Source organism: Haliaeetus leucocephalus, unplaced genomic scaffold (assembly GCF_000737465.1).
Source record: "Haliaeetus leucocephalus isolate CR32 unplaced genomic scaffold, Haliaeetus_leucocephalus-4.0 Scaffold992, whole genome shotgun sequence".
NCBI lineage: Eukaryota > Metazoa > Chordata > Aves > Accipitriformes > Accipitridae > Haliaeetus > Haliaeetus leucocephalus.
This window is the reverse complement of record NW_010973428.1, coordinates 2,487,621-2,504,889: the sequence shown is the minus strand read 5'-3', so window position 1 is coordinate 2,504,889 and position 17,269 is coordinate 2,487,621. Positions and strand designations below refer to the sequence as shown.

The 17,269-nt window shown below is 43.3% G+C and overlaps 1 protein-coding gene across 3 annotated transcripts in view; it reads right to left on the bottom strand.

Moving 5' to 3' along the window:
• The window catches only part of UTRN (utrophin), a 387,621-nt gene extending 370,834 nt beyond the window's left edge, over positions 1–16,787 (bottom strand). For all 3 annotated transcript variants that reach the window (XM_010584498.1, XM_010584499.1, XM_010584501.1), the window contains exon 1: positions 16,629–16,787. In XM_010584498.1, coding sequence (XP_010582800.1) covers positions 16,629–16,707 — 79 coding nt within the window. In that variant the 5' untranslated portion in view covers positions 16,708–16,787. The remainder of the gene's footprint in view (positions 1–16,628) is intronic.
• Positions 16,788–17,269: the final 482 nt, after the last annotated feature.

The following is a 17,269-nucleotide window of genomic DNA, read 5'->3' as shown; positions in this document are numbered from 1 at the left end:
AAATATTCAAAGATATTCTTGAGTAACTGCCATAAGAAAACTCTCTTCTGTAGCTACACAGCTACATCCATGCTTAGCTCACTGCAGTAACGTTCTGCCCTGGCATAGAAATGCAAGGCTAGGTTCTACAAATTTTTCTGAGAATTTGACAAAGTTCCACTAAGACAGGAAAGAAAAAAAAAATCCCAAGAAAAAGCAAGTAATGTTGGTCACCTCAGGATACTTTTATCCCTTGTTATTTAGCTGCCTAGTGTAAAGCAGGAACCCCCAAATTTTCCTTGTAGATGGAGCATAAAGCTCCCTTTGACTACCGCTTCCACATTTTTTACCCAACAATCCAAAGACAGACCTGAAAAATTCATGTCAGGATGAGTTTCTATACGCAAGGAGACAGACGGAAAGGCAACCACCCTATACTTCAAGAAAGAATCACTCAAATACTGACAAAAGCACCAAAAGACCATCACAAGAGCTTATGACAATATCCCAGCTAAACAGGGAAGCTAAACAAGGGTAAAGATAGCCATCCACATCTTCCACAGCTGATGACCAGGTCAAGCACAATACAAACATCAGCTCAAAGCTAAAATAAGTTTGGGAACGGACAGGCTTGTTTTACACTAAACACAGAGAGTCTGGGAGACAGGAGCAGGCACGAAGGAAAAAATGTAAGATCAGATGCCATTTTGTTCACATTTTTCATCCATTGTCAAGAGGCAAATCTCATTTTAGAGATTAAAAAACAAACAACTCAAGGCCAAGGTGATATTTCGCACCATTATTTCACCTAGCTTTACATTAGATGAATAGATTTTCCTTGAGGATGTCATTTTAAAAGTAGTCTCTCTTGCATATATATTCTTACTTGAACAGGAATTTAAAATAGATCATCTCTTTCAAAATTAAATTAATATTTTAGTTGTTTATTCTACAGAAGGAAATTTGAAATAGGACTTTAAGAAATTACTTAAAGCTGAGAGGACTTGTTTAACTAGTTCTGCTTATTATGAAAAAAGACAAATTATAATCATTGAATCAGCTCGTCATAAATTTTTAGCTAAGAAAAATCCACTCACCTTGTATTAATGTACCAACCTTCATTATTGAGATATAATTAAATCTGCTTGCTCTTACTTTGCAAAAAGTGGAGAACACTATTTTTGCACTGGAATGGTAGAGCAGCAGGTTACCTTTTTATGCTACCAATATTTAAATAAACAGCAGATGATTATTTGTAACAAGCTGGATGACTCTGGAAGATGCAATCTGGCTGACCCACCCACTCCTCAGCTGTACTGTCATCATTCTAAGTCCTGTAGAAGAGGGTAAAAAAAAAAATGTCTAGAGACTGTTAAGGAAGGAATTCTGTATATAATAAAAACTTCATCTTGTCCCCCTTGATTAAGATAGTCAAAGAATGCCTCAGTTAAAAAATAGTAATTTAACCAGAAATTCTCTTCTGTTTCTGTTCTGTGCATTGAATACTTATGTCTAAAAATAACAGTTTGAAAAATAGGGTTTATAACTCTTAACTATATCCACCTTACACAGAAGGGCAAAATCTATATCATACACTAATTCTCACTGAAATTAGATTTTACAATTTGCCAGACTTTCAAAAAAAGGCTTTTATGATACCTTGCAGATTCCAAACTGTAGCTGAGTTCAATTTATTCATCCAGAAAGGAGAAGAATAAAAAGAAAAGGGGAAAAAAAATAAATTCTTTATTATGTATGCCACAATACAGATACAAAGCAGATAAAAAGATGAGTCCCACACAATTCACACACATTATTTTTCCCCCACTTACACCACACTGCATCCCAGATAATAGATCCAGATCAAAAACCATCCCAACAGCCACAGATTCTCACCAAGATCAAACATAATTAATTCAATTGCTTTTTAAAGACTTCAGTAACATTAGTTATCATAATTACAACTCATCTACTATGTCAGCTGATAACCTTTTGGCTCTGCTAAATTCACAAAAGCCAAGAATGTATTATTTCCTTTTCTTCATTGTACTGTAGATGAGAGTTGAGCCCCAAATGTCTACAGCCTCTTTACATTTTTCTGGCAGCACAAGAAGTTCTTAACAGGATAGCAAGTTAAGGTCCTTTTTGAGTGCTGGAATAGTATGAAAGGAGCGTTATTGCAAATGACAATACCAGGCAGACATAGTATCTTATGAGGAACAAAAACTCTTTTTCTGCTTTCTGTCCTCAAATCACTAGAAGGAGAAAAACAATTGTGTGCATTTTGGTATAAGGGGAAAAAAGTGTCAGTTTAATGCACGTAAGGACCCACATCCATAAGAAGACAGACTTTTTGAACTGAAAGAAACAAGTATAAAGAGTTACAATTAATTTCACAATTTCTTTCCTCCTTCCCATACCCACGCATATTACGCAGAATATTTTCATAATCAGGTTGCACTAGTCCTAGTCCACATAAATTTCTGTTTCAGATGACCACCGAGGTACATTAGCATCTTTCAACAGTGCAGTACATCAGGAGAGCTCATGTTCTTTAACCCCTTCCTTCTCTCCCCAAGCAGCAAAATGGAGTTCAACTGAACATTACATTTTCATGTATTTTTATTATATGGGGACACAAGTATAATCTGAATGTTATATAGACATAGTCCATTTTCACCACCTGGCTAATGGTTTCTGCTCCATCCCAGCTCCCCCTGCCCAACAGCAGCAGAGCAGTGCTGTGGAGGAAAGGACTTATCAGGACTTCCAAGGCAACAGTCGGCAGCAAATTCCAAGCTTCCATTTTTTCTGCCCAAACTGCACTAGAACCAAAACCTCTGTGCAAGTACGTCACCCAACGTGAATTACTTTTTCCTAGCCAGCTCCAGTGGCAAGATTTGCAGTGGATCCTATTTTCTCCAAAGGCTGTTCAACAGATTTGGACTAGTTCAGAGAGGACTTCACTGTTAAACGGACTTAATCCTGAAACTAAATTTAAATCACCTAAACTAAGGCCACTGAATCCTTTAAGGAAGACTACAACAGCCCAAGACTTCTTCAACGTTGTATTGGAAAGAGACAGAGAGTAAAAGCAAATTTGACATGCCTACAACAGGTCAGGGTTTCTGGGACCCTTCACCGCTTTCATGCCAGTTTTCTCAGTGCTAAAGGCACCCTGCCCAGTTAATAGACAAAGAAACCACTACGTCACACGTGCTATTTTGCCCAGAACACCACAAATACATTGGCATTGAATTATGTTCTCTATTCATAAAGCCACAAACTATGGGATCTACCAGGTATTATGTGCTCCTCTTGCTCTTCTACTCCAGTTCCTTTTGAAGAAAATGTATTCTGCCTCAAAAGTGGGCATTACATGCTAGAGTGATCCCTGGCCTAACCCAGTAACCCCTAATTTAGGTGTAGCATCAGGTGAACCAGCGAGAGATGGTTTCAAGAGCAACATTAAAGTAGCTGCAAAAAACAGGAGCTACTGCAATGTGAAAGTGCCCTGGAGCAGAAGTACCACACTTGCATTCCTCTGTGGGGCAGGTACCTTCCTCAGCTGCACTTACTGACACAACGCACATTGCACGCGATTCCTGTAGGAATTTAGGAGCCCCAAATGACAGCAACCTCACCCAGGAAGTCACCAACAATGAGACCTCAACTGCCCCAACCACAGCATGCCACACCATTCACTTCATGTGACTGACTACGCTATATAAATGAATGCAAAGCAGAGATCATAAAGCTAGGAGGCATTTGGCCAGGATAACCCCGAATAATGCCCCTACGAGCACACTTGTCACCTCAATGCCAAATACCAGAGCATCACCATGCTGGAGCTAACACACTCTACCATGCGTACCCTGCATCATAGCTCAGCACCCACCAAGAGCACCAGGCAAACCGAGGAAACGGCTTTCCAAACATATCCCCCATGTTTCCTCCAGGCAAACGTGGACTCAATCTCTTCTCAAAAGGATCCATCACTATCTACGTGGTGACAATTCCCCTCTATATACAGCCCTATGCTCCCCTTCTTTCTAAGGGCCTCAATTATTTGGACCCTGACACCAACATAAATTGCAGGTTCATTATCTCATCTCGGGTAAACGACTATAGCAATGAAATCCCTCTTTTTCCTGCAGTGGGTTTTTGTTCAAAAATTTATCAGAACTGTCCCGTGCCCAGGCCAGCCGCCCTTGCAACACAACAGCTCTTTATCATGATCATGCTACGTTCGTGCAACCATCAGCAGGGGTGGTGGCCGGATGGTTGCCAATACCAACAACAGAAGGGTTTGTTTTGGTTGTTTTATTTTGGGGAAGGAAAAGGAGAGCCATGTTCCTTTTCTCTAGCTCTTGATTAATGACTTTACAATATCTTTGTCCTGGGAAAAATATCAAGGCTTACTGCAAGTCTGCTCTTCAGCATCTTTCAGCACCAAGTTTTGGTACTGATGCCTCCGTGTCAGCTTCAGCAAATGGGCAAGCTTCTTGGCTCCTTTTTTCAGCCTTCAGCCTTGGACATGATCATCAAGCAGTACATCTCTAGTGCAGAAATGCATACAAATGCTCTCCCCCCCAGAATGCGTTAGGGTTTGCCTGACTTACTAAGAAATGCCCTTGGTGCTCTCGGGCCCCTCGCCCACATCTCGCCCCACGCTGCAGCCCAGTGCTCAGGGTAATGGTCAGTGGTTGGAACCCTTTGAGAATTTGAACCGGCATTTCAAGAGCGACAAGTCAGCGTGAGGGCTCTAACTAAGAGGCAATTACAGGACAGATGGGCACCACCCCAAATCCCTCTCCCCCCACCCAATGACTGTGTTTTGGGAAAAAGCACCCCCTGCACCTTTTTCCCTGTGCTCGGTGGCCAAGGCCTGGGGCAGGGCAGAGGAACGGGGTGCTGCCTGGGCTTCGGCTGTCAGAGGCCTAGCAGCTCCCTCCGGCCAGGCAGCGCTTCTCTACCAGCACCCTCGCAATCGGCTCAGCAACTGCAGCGGCTAACTGTAGCTGTTCAATTAAGTTTTTTGAGGATGATCGCTAAGGTCTCTTCCCCTACCCATCTGCTCTGGTAGCACCAGGCCCTTGAGTTTCTCACCAGTAGTTAGTGCCCTCAGTATATTTTCCACTAAGTCTTCTCTGTACAAATATTCATACAGGTATCTGTGTAACAACCAGAGTTATCTTCTGTGAAGGTGATCTAGAGCAGCTAAATCCTTGACGAAAGCTTTTTTCCCCCTCCCTTGTAAATGCCTGCCAGGCCAGGGAGGTGAAGCCAGGGAGGCGGAGTTCAGCAGGAAAAAAAAGTTTTATGACATTTTCCACCTGTATCACTAGATTTTTAGACTGTCTCAAACTGCCGTCTGTTCACAGCACAGAGGAGATGCTGCCTGAAAAACAGGAGCACGGCGGTCCCCGGGTGTCAGCACACAGTCCCGCCACACGCCGGGACACGTCCCAGGGCAGTGGGAGCCAGCACTGCCACGTTCATCCTTCCACCCTTCCCTCACATCAGGGTGACAGCAGGAAGGAAAAAACCCTCTCCGGCTCTTTTGCTCTTCCCCCACTACACGCTGTGCAGCACACACCGAGGCAGGCACCGCAGTCTTCCTCCAACTGGAAGAAAAACCACGAAGCTGAACAAGGTAGAGGAAGAACAGAGCGTGCACACACACACGCAAAACAAAACAAAAAAAAGAGCACAACTGCTGGGAAGAACGGAAGTATGTTTTTCAAAAAGCAAGGTTTGGGTCTTTCTAGTTTATTTTGGGTAAGTATTTTTAACTGGATATCAAAAACTATTATCCTCATACTCAGAATTGAACAGGACATCTATTTTTAAATATTATTCATTCAGTCACATGTCATCCCCAGAGACAAGACAAACAGTAATAAATCAATGCCACAAACAATTACAAAGTCACCCTGGCTGTAAATTAGCCTAGTTGGCCATTCTACATTGTCATCATGTTTTACATGAACCTCTGGTTTGTGTGCGCCACACCACCTTTCCTGTGTAAAACAGACTACATCTCAGACTCAAGATCCCACATTTTAATTCCAGTTACTCCACAGCATCTTCTTTCAACTCCAAATTCTGCCAGCCCAACCAGGTCTATAGAGCGAGGCAAGTTTACACACTCAGGCAGAGAGCAGGCTATCATATTTTATGTTTATAACATGGAGGCTCAAACTGAGAAATATAAATATCCCAGTCTCACAAGTGATGGTAGACCAACATTAGTGCTAGCAGGAGAAGGATGAGCAGACAGTTTGCTTCTGTGCTCTTCCAGTTTGGTCCGTCTATTCTGGGGGCTGCTTGGTTTATACTGCGCGACGCATGAAAATGGCACTTGTTACCACCGAGACTGTCCCACCTGGTGCCTCAGACAGGCCAGCCCACGGGACCTCACGTTCCCCACCGCGCTCCTGGCATCAACTTCAACTGTTTCTCCGAGAAGGAACATTACTCCCAAACTAGCAATCATGGGGTGATCACCCCCCAAAAGCAACCCGTTTCATGAGACCAGCTACTGTTCTTTCCTCCCATTGCACCCCCTCACTTAAGGGAAGCAAAAGTGTTTGAGTGAACGCCATTTCTTTTCTTTACAGATATGGTACCCTATGACACAGAAAGAGCTCTGGCACGCAACACTGTTGCATTGTAACCCGCTCAAAATTAATTCATCTTTTAAACCAGAGAGAATTTAAGGATTTTCTAGTCAGAAGACTTTTTTTTGTTTGTTTGGGGTTTTTTTTTGTTTGTTTCTAAAATTCAAAAAAGGTGGGTTCTGAACGTCTCTGCATTTTCTTCATGGAGATGGACACACCCATTAGTCACTGTGTAACACTGCCTGCTGAGAAGAGGAGGTTATTACCATATGGCGACAGAAAACCCACTCCAGCAGATTACAGGTAGAGGGGAAAGCCTCAAAGTCAGGAAATTCTTAGCTCAGAAAGATCTGGAAAGACAAACAGCCTTCATGACCTAGTAGGGAAATTATTTCCCCTCTTAAAACAAACATGAACAACAAAATACAGTTTACATGGAATTCATTAACTTCAAGTTTCCTAAGGTTTAGGAACCACTTACTTCATTACAGGCCAAATGAAATCCTTTCTGAACAGCTGCTTTGGATAAAAACAACAAAAAAAAAAAATAAATTCGTTCTTCTCAGGTCCACGCCCCACTTCTCTAGAGAAGGTTCTACATAAAGACCCCAAGAAATCAGTCCTGAGACCTCAAAGCAGGTTCTCATGCTCCCTCCTGCCATGCACACATGGATGTGTAAGAAAGATGCAGACAACGCATTAATCCTTTTGGCATAAAAAGGCATTTTTTCAAACTCAGAAAAGGTGTCATTCAAACAGAGGCTCTGCTGGAAGATTGAGAAGTAACAGACACCACTGCACCTGATCCGGCAGTCCCTCCTCCCTGGCATCCCAACAGCTCTGCAAGTCTCAATTCCACTGATCTAGTTTGCTTTGGATCAGAAAGGACCAACAAAAGCACCTACATGGAAACATGCCGCAAACTGATGCCATCAGTTTCCCAAAACCCATAAATAGAAGAAAAAAGTTTTCCCAGTAGTGGTATGATGCACTTGGTTATTTGAAGCTTCTTGCTAGAGCTGGAGTGTATTTGCTAAAACTGCACCTCTACTCAATGTTTTTCATGCATTGCTTTTCACCAGGGGGAAAGGAAAAGTGAAATAGGGATGTGGTGAGGTAGCAGTGCAGAACATCAGGTGAGGAGCCTGGCATCTACAGACAGTCTGTAAAGCACCTCACTAAAATTATGAATAGCAGAGACAGCTTTCAATCTCCTTTCCTTTAATACTGTTTTTCCTGTAATCAGGAAGGAGCTTTCTGTTAACATTCAGAGGGCAAATAATGAACTTGAATTGGGTTTCAATAGCCTTCAAAAAAAAAAACCAACAAACCACACACACACACGGAGAACAGTATGGCATTTCATGACAATGGGCACAACCCCATTTGAACTCTTCCTCTTTCTTCTGTTCAATTTTGGACATGCTTGTTCTGCACTTCAGTATATTAATGTAGAAGTGAGTTTTATAAGGGTCAACATTTGACTTATCCTATCAAGACAGCAACATAATCTCCCAAAGGTATGTTTCATGGCTTTAATAAATTCTCAAACATGCAGTGAAACCAGAACAGTGGTTTGGGGTGGGGGGTGGGTGTTTTAAAAGTGTCCTTTTGTCCTGAATTATCTCAATATTCAAACAATAACACTCAAGGGAAGGTGGGGGGACGCCTCTCCTGAGGCATCCGGGCAACAGTCAGAGGCAGGAGCACAGAGAGCCCTAAAGATGCAACAGGCCTCGTGGTCCACAGCCCACTAGGAACCTGCAGCAGCCTGGAGTGTTTGCTCCCACCCTCAGGGCACAAGGGAGAAACAGCACCCTTGCCTGCAAGTACCTGGGCACTGCATGAGTCTGACACTCTGCCAGACAGACTATTCCTCTGCACAGATCATCAAGTGTGTAAATGTATTTTTTGAGTAGAAAGACCAGAGCGAATGCTTCACATCTGTACTGTGACCTTTAATAACTCTCAGATTAAACTTAATAAACTCTATTCTGAATGAACAGCATGTTAAATTAGCTAAAAATTGATTTAATTTTTTTTTTTTTTTTGAAAGCTCAGTAAATCAAACCAGCAAGCTCTAGATTGGGTACTACAGCCAGGTCCAAAAGAAAAATTCCTGAGCACAGAGGAAAAGCATTCAGAGCAGAAAGATTACACACCACTATCCCAAAGAGAGCAAAACTATATCCAGAAGGACGCTACCAGACTTTCAACTTCCACAAAGTCTTTTCTCAGGAAAGAGGCACGGCATTAACACAATGTGTTCCCGTGAATTTCCACAAGAAGCCTCATCCAAGAACAAGATGTACATGCAGAAACCAGAAAGAGAGAGCAATGAACTCTCTCTGGAAATGATTTATGCTGACCATAGCTGTTGTTCATTATTAAGTTGTAACAGAAGTAAAAGCCTAGACAGAGGGAATAGAAAGGTCTTGGTCTGTTAGCATTTAAATACTACTTTATTTATAATCTCCTTTTAATACAATCGTATTTTATAATATAACTATTAAAATAGCATAGAAATCAAAAGGCTTCACTCTATTCCCAGCATGCTCCTGTAAAATGTTCAAATAAATCTCCATTTGTTATTCATGTACAGGCTACGCTTCTCTGCTCATCCAGGATAGCGTGGTAAATTAATAACAATAAAAAAAGCTAGCAAAACTTTTCAGAACTTATCCATCACACCACTTTGATCAATAATTTGTAACATAACATTTTAGGAGCATATTCCACGTTTGGTCCTCTGCCATGATCTAAACTAGGAGGGGAGCAAAAACCACATTTGATGCTAGGCAACAAAAGCAGAGTACAAAGGAACTATCTGAAGTTATTTGCAGAATGAATTACATAGGCCCATCAAAGCATGTTCTTTCATGGCTTGAGTGTGTGTTTCTCCACAGCTAAATGCATAAGCCAGTGGCTTTCCTTATATGTTTGTCTAATTCTTCTACAAAATCTGTGAGAGTTTTTGGATGGTGGGTCCTCCTGGTTTTCCACAAGGTGGGGGGAAAAGGTGTTGAAGTCCAGAAAGGACCTTCATTACCAATAATTTATGGCTGAAAAAGTATTGCTGCCCATTCCCTATATTGAATAGCGAAATAACCTTAAGAATACATACTTAGTTTCTGTCATGTAGCCATATCCTTTCCTACCAGCACGTATCCGGTGGTTTTGAGATAGAAGTCGGTCTTTTACCGAAACACACAGTCACCCTGTCTCCCACCAGCTAAAGACTCAGCAGCTCTTCACCGCTTCTTCCACACCCAACGGGAGACCCCCACACCTGAAAAGGGACTAGGCTGCTAGAGAAGGCTTCCCTGGCACAAGAGCTGCCTTGTTACATGAGAAACTACCGATGAAGCTAGGAAACACTCAAGTTACTCCTCTCCAGCATCTCAACATGTTTAATGCATCTGTCCCATGCACTCAGATTAATGAATATCTAAAAATGCAAATTATTAAAGAGTGAACACATTTCTGAGCATAAGAGACCTCCACAAGAAGGTCACTGCCACGGTTGTAGATGGGTCCCCATTGAAAACCAGCCTCCCCTGCATCGCTGCGGCTCACATCCACATCCAGAGCTGGTCAGTCAGAGCAAAGATGCAGCCCGTGACACATCCAGACAGGCTCAACCCTGCCCTTGGCAGAAGGAACTGCGACAGCCCCTACCCTCCCTGTCACGGCTGGCTGTCTTCCAGCAGCCTCCCCATCCACAGTCATGTCAGAGTCCCTCCGCGGCTCGGACATGCGCCTGGAGTCACAGCCAGCGGGTCTCTACCAGCCCCAACCTGCTGGTGCCACAGATAACTGACTACAAAATATAACTGCAAGTGTCTGTATCTTGGTTCAGGTTTGGTTTGGTTTTTTTGGCTCCACTCGGGGCTGAGCTCAACTCAGGTCCAATAATGAAAGTAAGGTTTTCTTTTTATTCTCTCCAAGGGCAGTATCAGGTGGTGCGGATGTCCTTTCAAAGAAAAGGCCCAAAGACGTCATATCCTAATAAATAAATAAATGGCAGTTTCTGTTCTCTCCTTCTTGATGGCAGATGTTTCGTTGACTTTGCAGCTGTGTATATTTACAAGTCAGTAGTTTCTTGCCTCATTCCCAAAACTGCAGCTTGCAACAGAGCCATATCATTGTCTTCTGTCAAACCCACAGATGCCAGAGGGCTCTTCTACTTCCTTAGCCTGTTATTTTTGTTGCTACCTTTAAAACGCCTAGCTTTCTTCTGAGAATATACTGTCACTTTCTGAAATTACAGCTCAGCTTGTTTCCCTATTTCATTCCAGAAACATCACTGGAGGAGGGGAGGAAGACAAAAAACAGACTTCTGAGAAAGTACAGAGCACCAAAACTTATTCTTTCATCAACACAATAAGAAGTCAGACAATGCAACTCCTCCCTCCCACCTCACAACGTTTAAACCCTGTTATTCCTTCTTCAGACTGTTATTAAGGCATCCAAATAAAGGCAGTTCTCCCCAGCTTCATGCTAGGAGCATCTCAGCTCCCAGGACGGGTGGGAACAGCTGCGCTCCTCTAATTGCGCATTTTCACTTTGAAAGAGGGATACCGTACAACACATGAAAAGCAGATCATGCGGGCTCTGAGCACACCAATCCATGCTGCTACCCTGCCGCAGAGCAGCGATGCTGTCCTGGAACTCAAGCCCACATGCCCTTGCCCTTCCACACCTACGCTGATTTACCCACTCCAGTCCGTCTCCCCACTTACATTCGAAAGATGTTAATAACAATACTGCCCTACTCTTTCCTGCTCACAAGAGTCAAGCACAACACGCACACCACGGACAAGTACTTCTGCTTGGAGGAATAGGCAAGGTGAGGAGGAAAATTAGGAGCAGTTGCTGAGAGGTTTTAAGACAGCACAGCTAATTCTTTGCTAAGGTGCCCAATACTGTGAACTGTGAGAATTCCTTTGCACCCAAAAATATTTTCATGATACTGTACGAGAGTCCTTCTTCCCCCAGACCTGAGGGGAGAAGGGGGAACAGAACCTCAAAGAGCACTGGGGGAAGTGAAGCCAGTAACTTCACATCACTCCTGGGCTGCTCCTCAGCTAGACACCCCTTCTCCACAGGATCCTCATCAGTGGGGGGGGTCACACACCACCAGCAGCTGCCTCTCCCCACCCCGACTTTTAGACCTTTCCAGAAACCCTTAACACACTACACACGGTGCCTCACATAGCAGTTCTTGCCCAGGGTTATGTCTTCATTTCCTGGCAGAGCACACGCAAATCAATGGCCTGCTTTTATGGTTTGGGTTGGTTTTTTTTTTCCTCCCCGAGGAGCCTCAATTTCTATTCCAAGGCAAAGTCGTGCTTCAAACACAGAGCAGCATATGTTATTTCTTCACGTACCAATCAAGAGACTAGAAGAAACCAGCCTGGTACTTATATATCTGCCATTTCATAAACGCTAGGCAATACCCTAGAACTGTCTTCATTGCAGCACCCAATCTGTCCCCAGCAGACAGCCCAAGAAAAGGAGGCAATACAAGCAACGGAAAGGAGCCAGGCTACAGCAGCCTAAAGGTTTAGTTTAGAAAAATAGTCATTTTAGTGGCTAGAAAGAAGGAGCAGCAAATTTGTCACTTGTCTTTAACACCTTGTCTGCACACACTCTGCACAAACGTCCCCGAAGAGTTCACACAGTGCAAAACCGGCTACGCCAACTCCGTGCCCACTTGACAGAATCCTAAGGGTCCGCCCGCAACTATAACGACTCCCGGCCGTTTCACACCGATGGAGCCAAAAATGACAAACGAGAAGCAGCGCATTTGGCCCACGGCGATCTGGCAGCAAGAGGCACAACCGAAGGAACCGGTTCCAAAGGCAACATGCGGCACTGCGGGGCAGGGAGATCCCGGAGCAAGGGGGGCTGCCGGCCAAGTAAATGTTGCTTCATGGGGACGGACGGACAGACGGACAGACAACAGCAGCAGTTCTCAGACCGAGCCTTGCCCAAGAACTCCAAAAATAAGTTACAATTTCTCAAAGCAGTCTTTCAGTCAAATATATTTAATGTAATTAAAAATGAAAGGTAGATGAGGAGAATTAAGTTCCCCTCAATTTAGACAGGAACTCATATCTTAAAATGCACCAGAGGCGTAGAGTAATCTTCCAGAAATGTTTTTCCTGTCACGTCTTACTGTTTAATTATATATTACCATTCCAAGCTACCATGACAGATTTTAAGTGAGTTTGTCTTTTTTCCATAATTAATCATAGCAAAGACTCATCTGTTCTTCAAGCCCTGCGATGACAGCGCTGTTTTCACCACTGTAAGGCAATCATCCCACAGCGTTCCTTCCTGAAAGCTATTGCAAAGAGAAAATGCTCACCTATCTGCACAAGATGCCTTTCAAAGATATAAATCAGCTCCATACACATTACTTCATACTATAGGGAAGTAAAAAAAGGAAAACTGCTTTTCCATAGCAAGCAATCATACAGACGCACAGGCACAGCACAGGCTAATAATGCTAAATAAATGCTAATTATAAATATATAAACCCAACATAACCATCCACGAACAAGTGTCCTACCCCTTAAACATCAGACACACAGAGCCATCAGCACCCACCGCTGGTACACGAGGAAGGGGGACAAAAAGACGCTTGGTTCTTCTGTGAACGTAAGGCAGCCTCCCTTACAATTACCATAGCCAACAGTTATTTTAAAGGCAGCTTTGGCCACCATCATATTCTATTCGAAGTGCAGAAGATGCATCTTCAAAAATAACTTGTAGCTACATATAGATCAGTGCTAACAAACTATCTAACATCCAAAGCAGAAAATAATAAATGCTAATTGGACAATGGAAAGAAGTCTTACTTTCTTTTCCTAGTATCACAAGTCACAAAAGTGAGATTACGGGGGGGGGGCAGCGGGGGACAAAGGGAAGAACCAACAACTCTTTTGCTTTCACTAATCAAGCATTTATGGCTTACAACAACTACAGCTTATAGTACATTCATGAAAAGTTTTCCTTCTGACCACTGAAGGAAAACATATTTCCAATATAATCAGTAACAGACAGGGATCTCTGTTCGAAGTGTTTTATCCTTCATCTTCTCAGTTTGAACTCCCCAAAGGGGGAGTAGATACTTTCATAATTACTTTTTGCCCATCTGTGAAATCCTGCAGCACACACCCTTTTTTTGCACAAGCAACAAACAGAAATCCAATCTGCTGTTAATTGATTTTGATTGCTCTACAGAAAAATTATGATTTTCTGCAGTTCTCCTGTATCCTTCACATGGTACGCTGGTAGCTTCCCAATTACAAGTCATTAAGAAAAAAATTACATAGCTTGTTCTGCTCATAAAAACAGGCGTAGATGGGCACCACACAGCCCTGAGCAGCCATAAAACTTCTTACGTCTTATAGCAGTCTCGTAAGAGTAACTTTAGATCAAAGCTCAGGTTTTCAATAACCAATCGCTGTATTAACAGTGCCACCTTTATGGCTTTCTAGCTGCTTCCCAGTTCTCCAAAGCAAGATAACTACTAAAGCAGCAATGACTACAAAAAAAGACAATATGTTCAGTCCCACAGGCTGCTAAAGACTAAAGTTTACATTTGTATCCAAATATTTAGACACATTTTTACTAGTACCTCTCTTTGTTAAGTCCTGACCTCTAGAATATTCTGGCATTCCAAATGATAATTTTCTTCTAAGTTATAACAAAATATAAGATTTAGCCATGTATCTTAACCATCACTTTTAGAAGATGAATGTTTTTAAATAACCACGATATCCCAACAGCTTGGTGATCTGTTCCAAAAAGATGACGAAAAACATGCTGAAAAAGACAGAGAGAGAATTGCCCAGGTGAGCACAGAGAGAAAGAGATCTTTACACTGACATTATACATATCTCTTCTTTTATTTACAAGAATAAACTGTTTTCAGTGTTCTTATTTAAAAATGCACAGGAATAATATGCACTCAAAAATGTTATGACATATTAAGTCACTTAAAAATTTTCACCCACTAGAAATGTTTTTTATATTTTCTTTATTAAGAGTAAAAATATTAAATGCATATTTGCATGCTCTCTCTAATTAAAGTGACAGATTTCCTGTATTGCAGGTGATGAACTGACAGAGTAGCAAGAAACAGAGTAACAGCCCATTTTCTATGACAAAAGAAAGGAAAGTGGAGATCCTAAACCTTGTCTGGTTCTGCTCTCTGTAGCCTCAAAACCCAGACAGACCCCTAGCTACCCCAAATATTAATAAGTTATAAGGTAACACTTCTGCTGTACTCCAGTCACTCATACTGTGAAGAACATCCCCGTGCTAAAGAAATCTTCCCAGCAAAAAACTACTCAGTTTTCCATTCTAAGTATCAAAATTAGCATTCTCCTTTCCAGATATCTACGAAAAATGGAAGCATAGCTTACGATATTTTTTTCAACAGTCCTGACAACTAGCCTTTAATTTGCTGTCATCTCTACTTCAGGAAACTTCAGCCCTTTCATTAAGAAATCCCTCCCACAGGTTTACTTGTAGGGAATGGTTCAGATCTGAGCTATGTAGTTCAGTAATTAACTTGAAGAAATTGCACATCCAGATCCAAACCAGTGTATTATTTAGAAAAGATGAATTATTTAAGATCAATCTTCACTTGCTATTTTTAATTTAACACAGAAGCCTTTTAGCTTTGTGACTGTTAGAATATACATCACTTTCTCATTAACAGAGAAGAAACTTAAAGCAGTTGTAACAGGAGATTTACAATCATCTGCCCTAACCAAAACAACAGAACTTACTGTACAATTTGTTCATCCAAGGAAAACCTCAAATACAGCTATGTTTCCTCAGACATCCTATAAAACCATAGTACTTGCATACATATATGCATACAAACTGTCTGCAAGCTATCCCCAAACTCAAAGCCCTTAGAGGTGATGACTACACGCTTATAATCAAATAAAGTTACATCCAGAGGTTTCAAAATAACAGCAGAAAACGTAAACCAGCACTACAGAATTCGAGATGGAAAACCACAAACACTTCTGTTTTATAAATGGCACTTCCAACAGTTAAGAGGAAGACTGCCTCAAAAAGAGGAGGTCTAAGAAACAAACTAGTCAAACACCAATGGGATCCAGATTCAAACCCACATCCTACGTAAACCAACATATCAAATCACCACCCACCAAAGAGCTACAGGTTTTAATGTATGAAACATTTAAAAAACACACTGTTAGGTTTCAGATATTGAAGGAAAATCTTTTGACAACAGGAGCATTTTGCGTTTAAGAGAGAAAAGAGAGCCTTTGAAGCTAAGGAAGAGAGCATCCAGTCTCTGGACATAGACCAATTTCCTATCAAGGTTTTAACAACTCGCTTCTGCGCCTCCAAAGCCTCCACTCTCCCCCTGCTAAAATGAGGGTACCTCCTTACCCACCCCAGCATCCATCAGAGCCTCAGAAGACTCAAACGTACAACAGCCAAAAAACCCCCATGTTTTTCCAATAACCTTCAGATCTGTTACATGAACGTTTTGCTAGAGGAAATGCCTGAGCAAGTAGCCTTAGACAACTGTTTTACATTAAGGAGGAAGCACATTAATTTACTGCACGAGTACTACCGCGATGCACTTTTAGGAGGTACAGTATTGCAGCCACAGTTGCCATTTTCAGCGTCTGAGAATAAACACAAAAGCTGCCAGCACTAGGTTGCATAAGAGCACTTTAAGCACATGGTTATTTACAAAAGCAGAGGTAATTATAATGCAGGAGGTGGATTCCAAACAAACAGACTTGACTAACACTGTCAAAAAAAAAAAACCAAACCCACGAGATCTACAATTACTATTACTTAATTGTAGGACAGCTGACACGAACAGCCTCAGTCGCTCACTGTACTACCAATATACGGCCAAAAAACCAGTTGGAAAAACGTGCCGTTTAAAAATGCAAGCTGATGTTAGAAGCTGCGCGTAGAGGAGAAAACAGGCGCACACCGTTTCTCTCGACACCTTACCTGATCTGGACTTAATGATGTCGCTGAACTCGCTGTGTCCCCCGCCAGGTCCTTCCTCCTGGTCCGACACGCGGGCCATGCTCGCCGGCTGGGGAACGCCACGGGTGCAGCCTAAATCCGCGGGGAGAGGGTTCCCATGGAGGGCCCCGGCTCAGCACCAGCACCTACAGGGCGGGAGCAGAGAGAGGCACCGTAACTCCAGGGGCTGCACCAGGCGTCACTCCGCGTGGGAAGCGCAGGCCGGGACCGACGCTTGCCGGCCGTGCCCCTGCCGAGGGACGCCTTACGGGATCGAAAAAGCGAGATGACACAGAGGGGTGCCGCCGGCCAGTTTAATCCCTGGCCGCGAAAGCCAAGCTTCGGCCATCCTTGGGCCACGGGGCCCCCCCACGCCCACCCGGGCACCCCGGAGGGGCAGGACGCAGCCCTTGCAGAGATACCGACCCCGGCTGGCACCAAACGGGACACCCCCGCTTGGGGAGGGGGGGGGGGCAGAGCAAGGGAGCCCCGCTGGGAGCCAGCTGGGAGGGGGGTAGGGGCGGGCGGGCCCCCCCCGCGGGCGGGGGGGGGTGCCCGCCCCGTGTGGGAGAAGCCACGAAGCCCCTCTGCCGGGCGGGGGGAGCCGAGCCCCGCGGGACGGG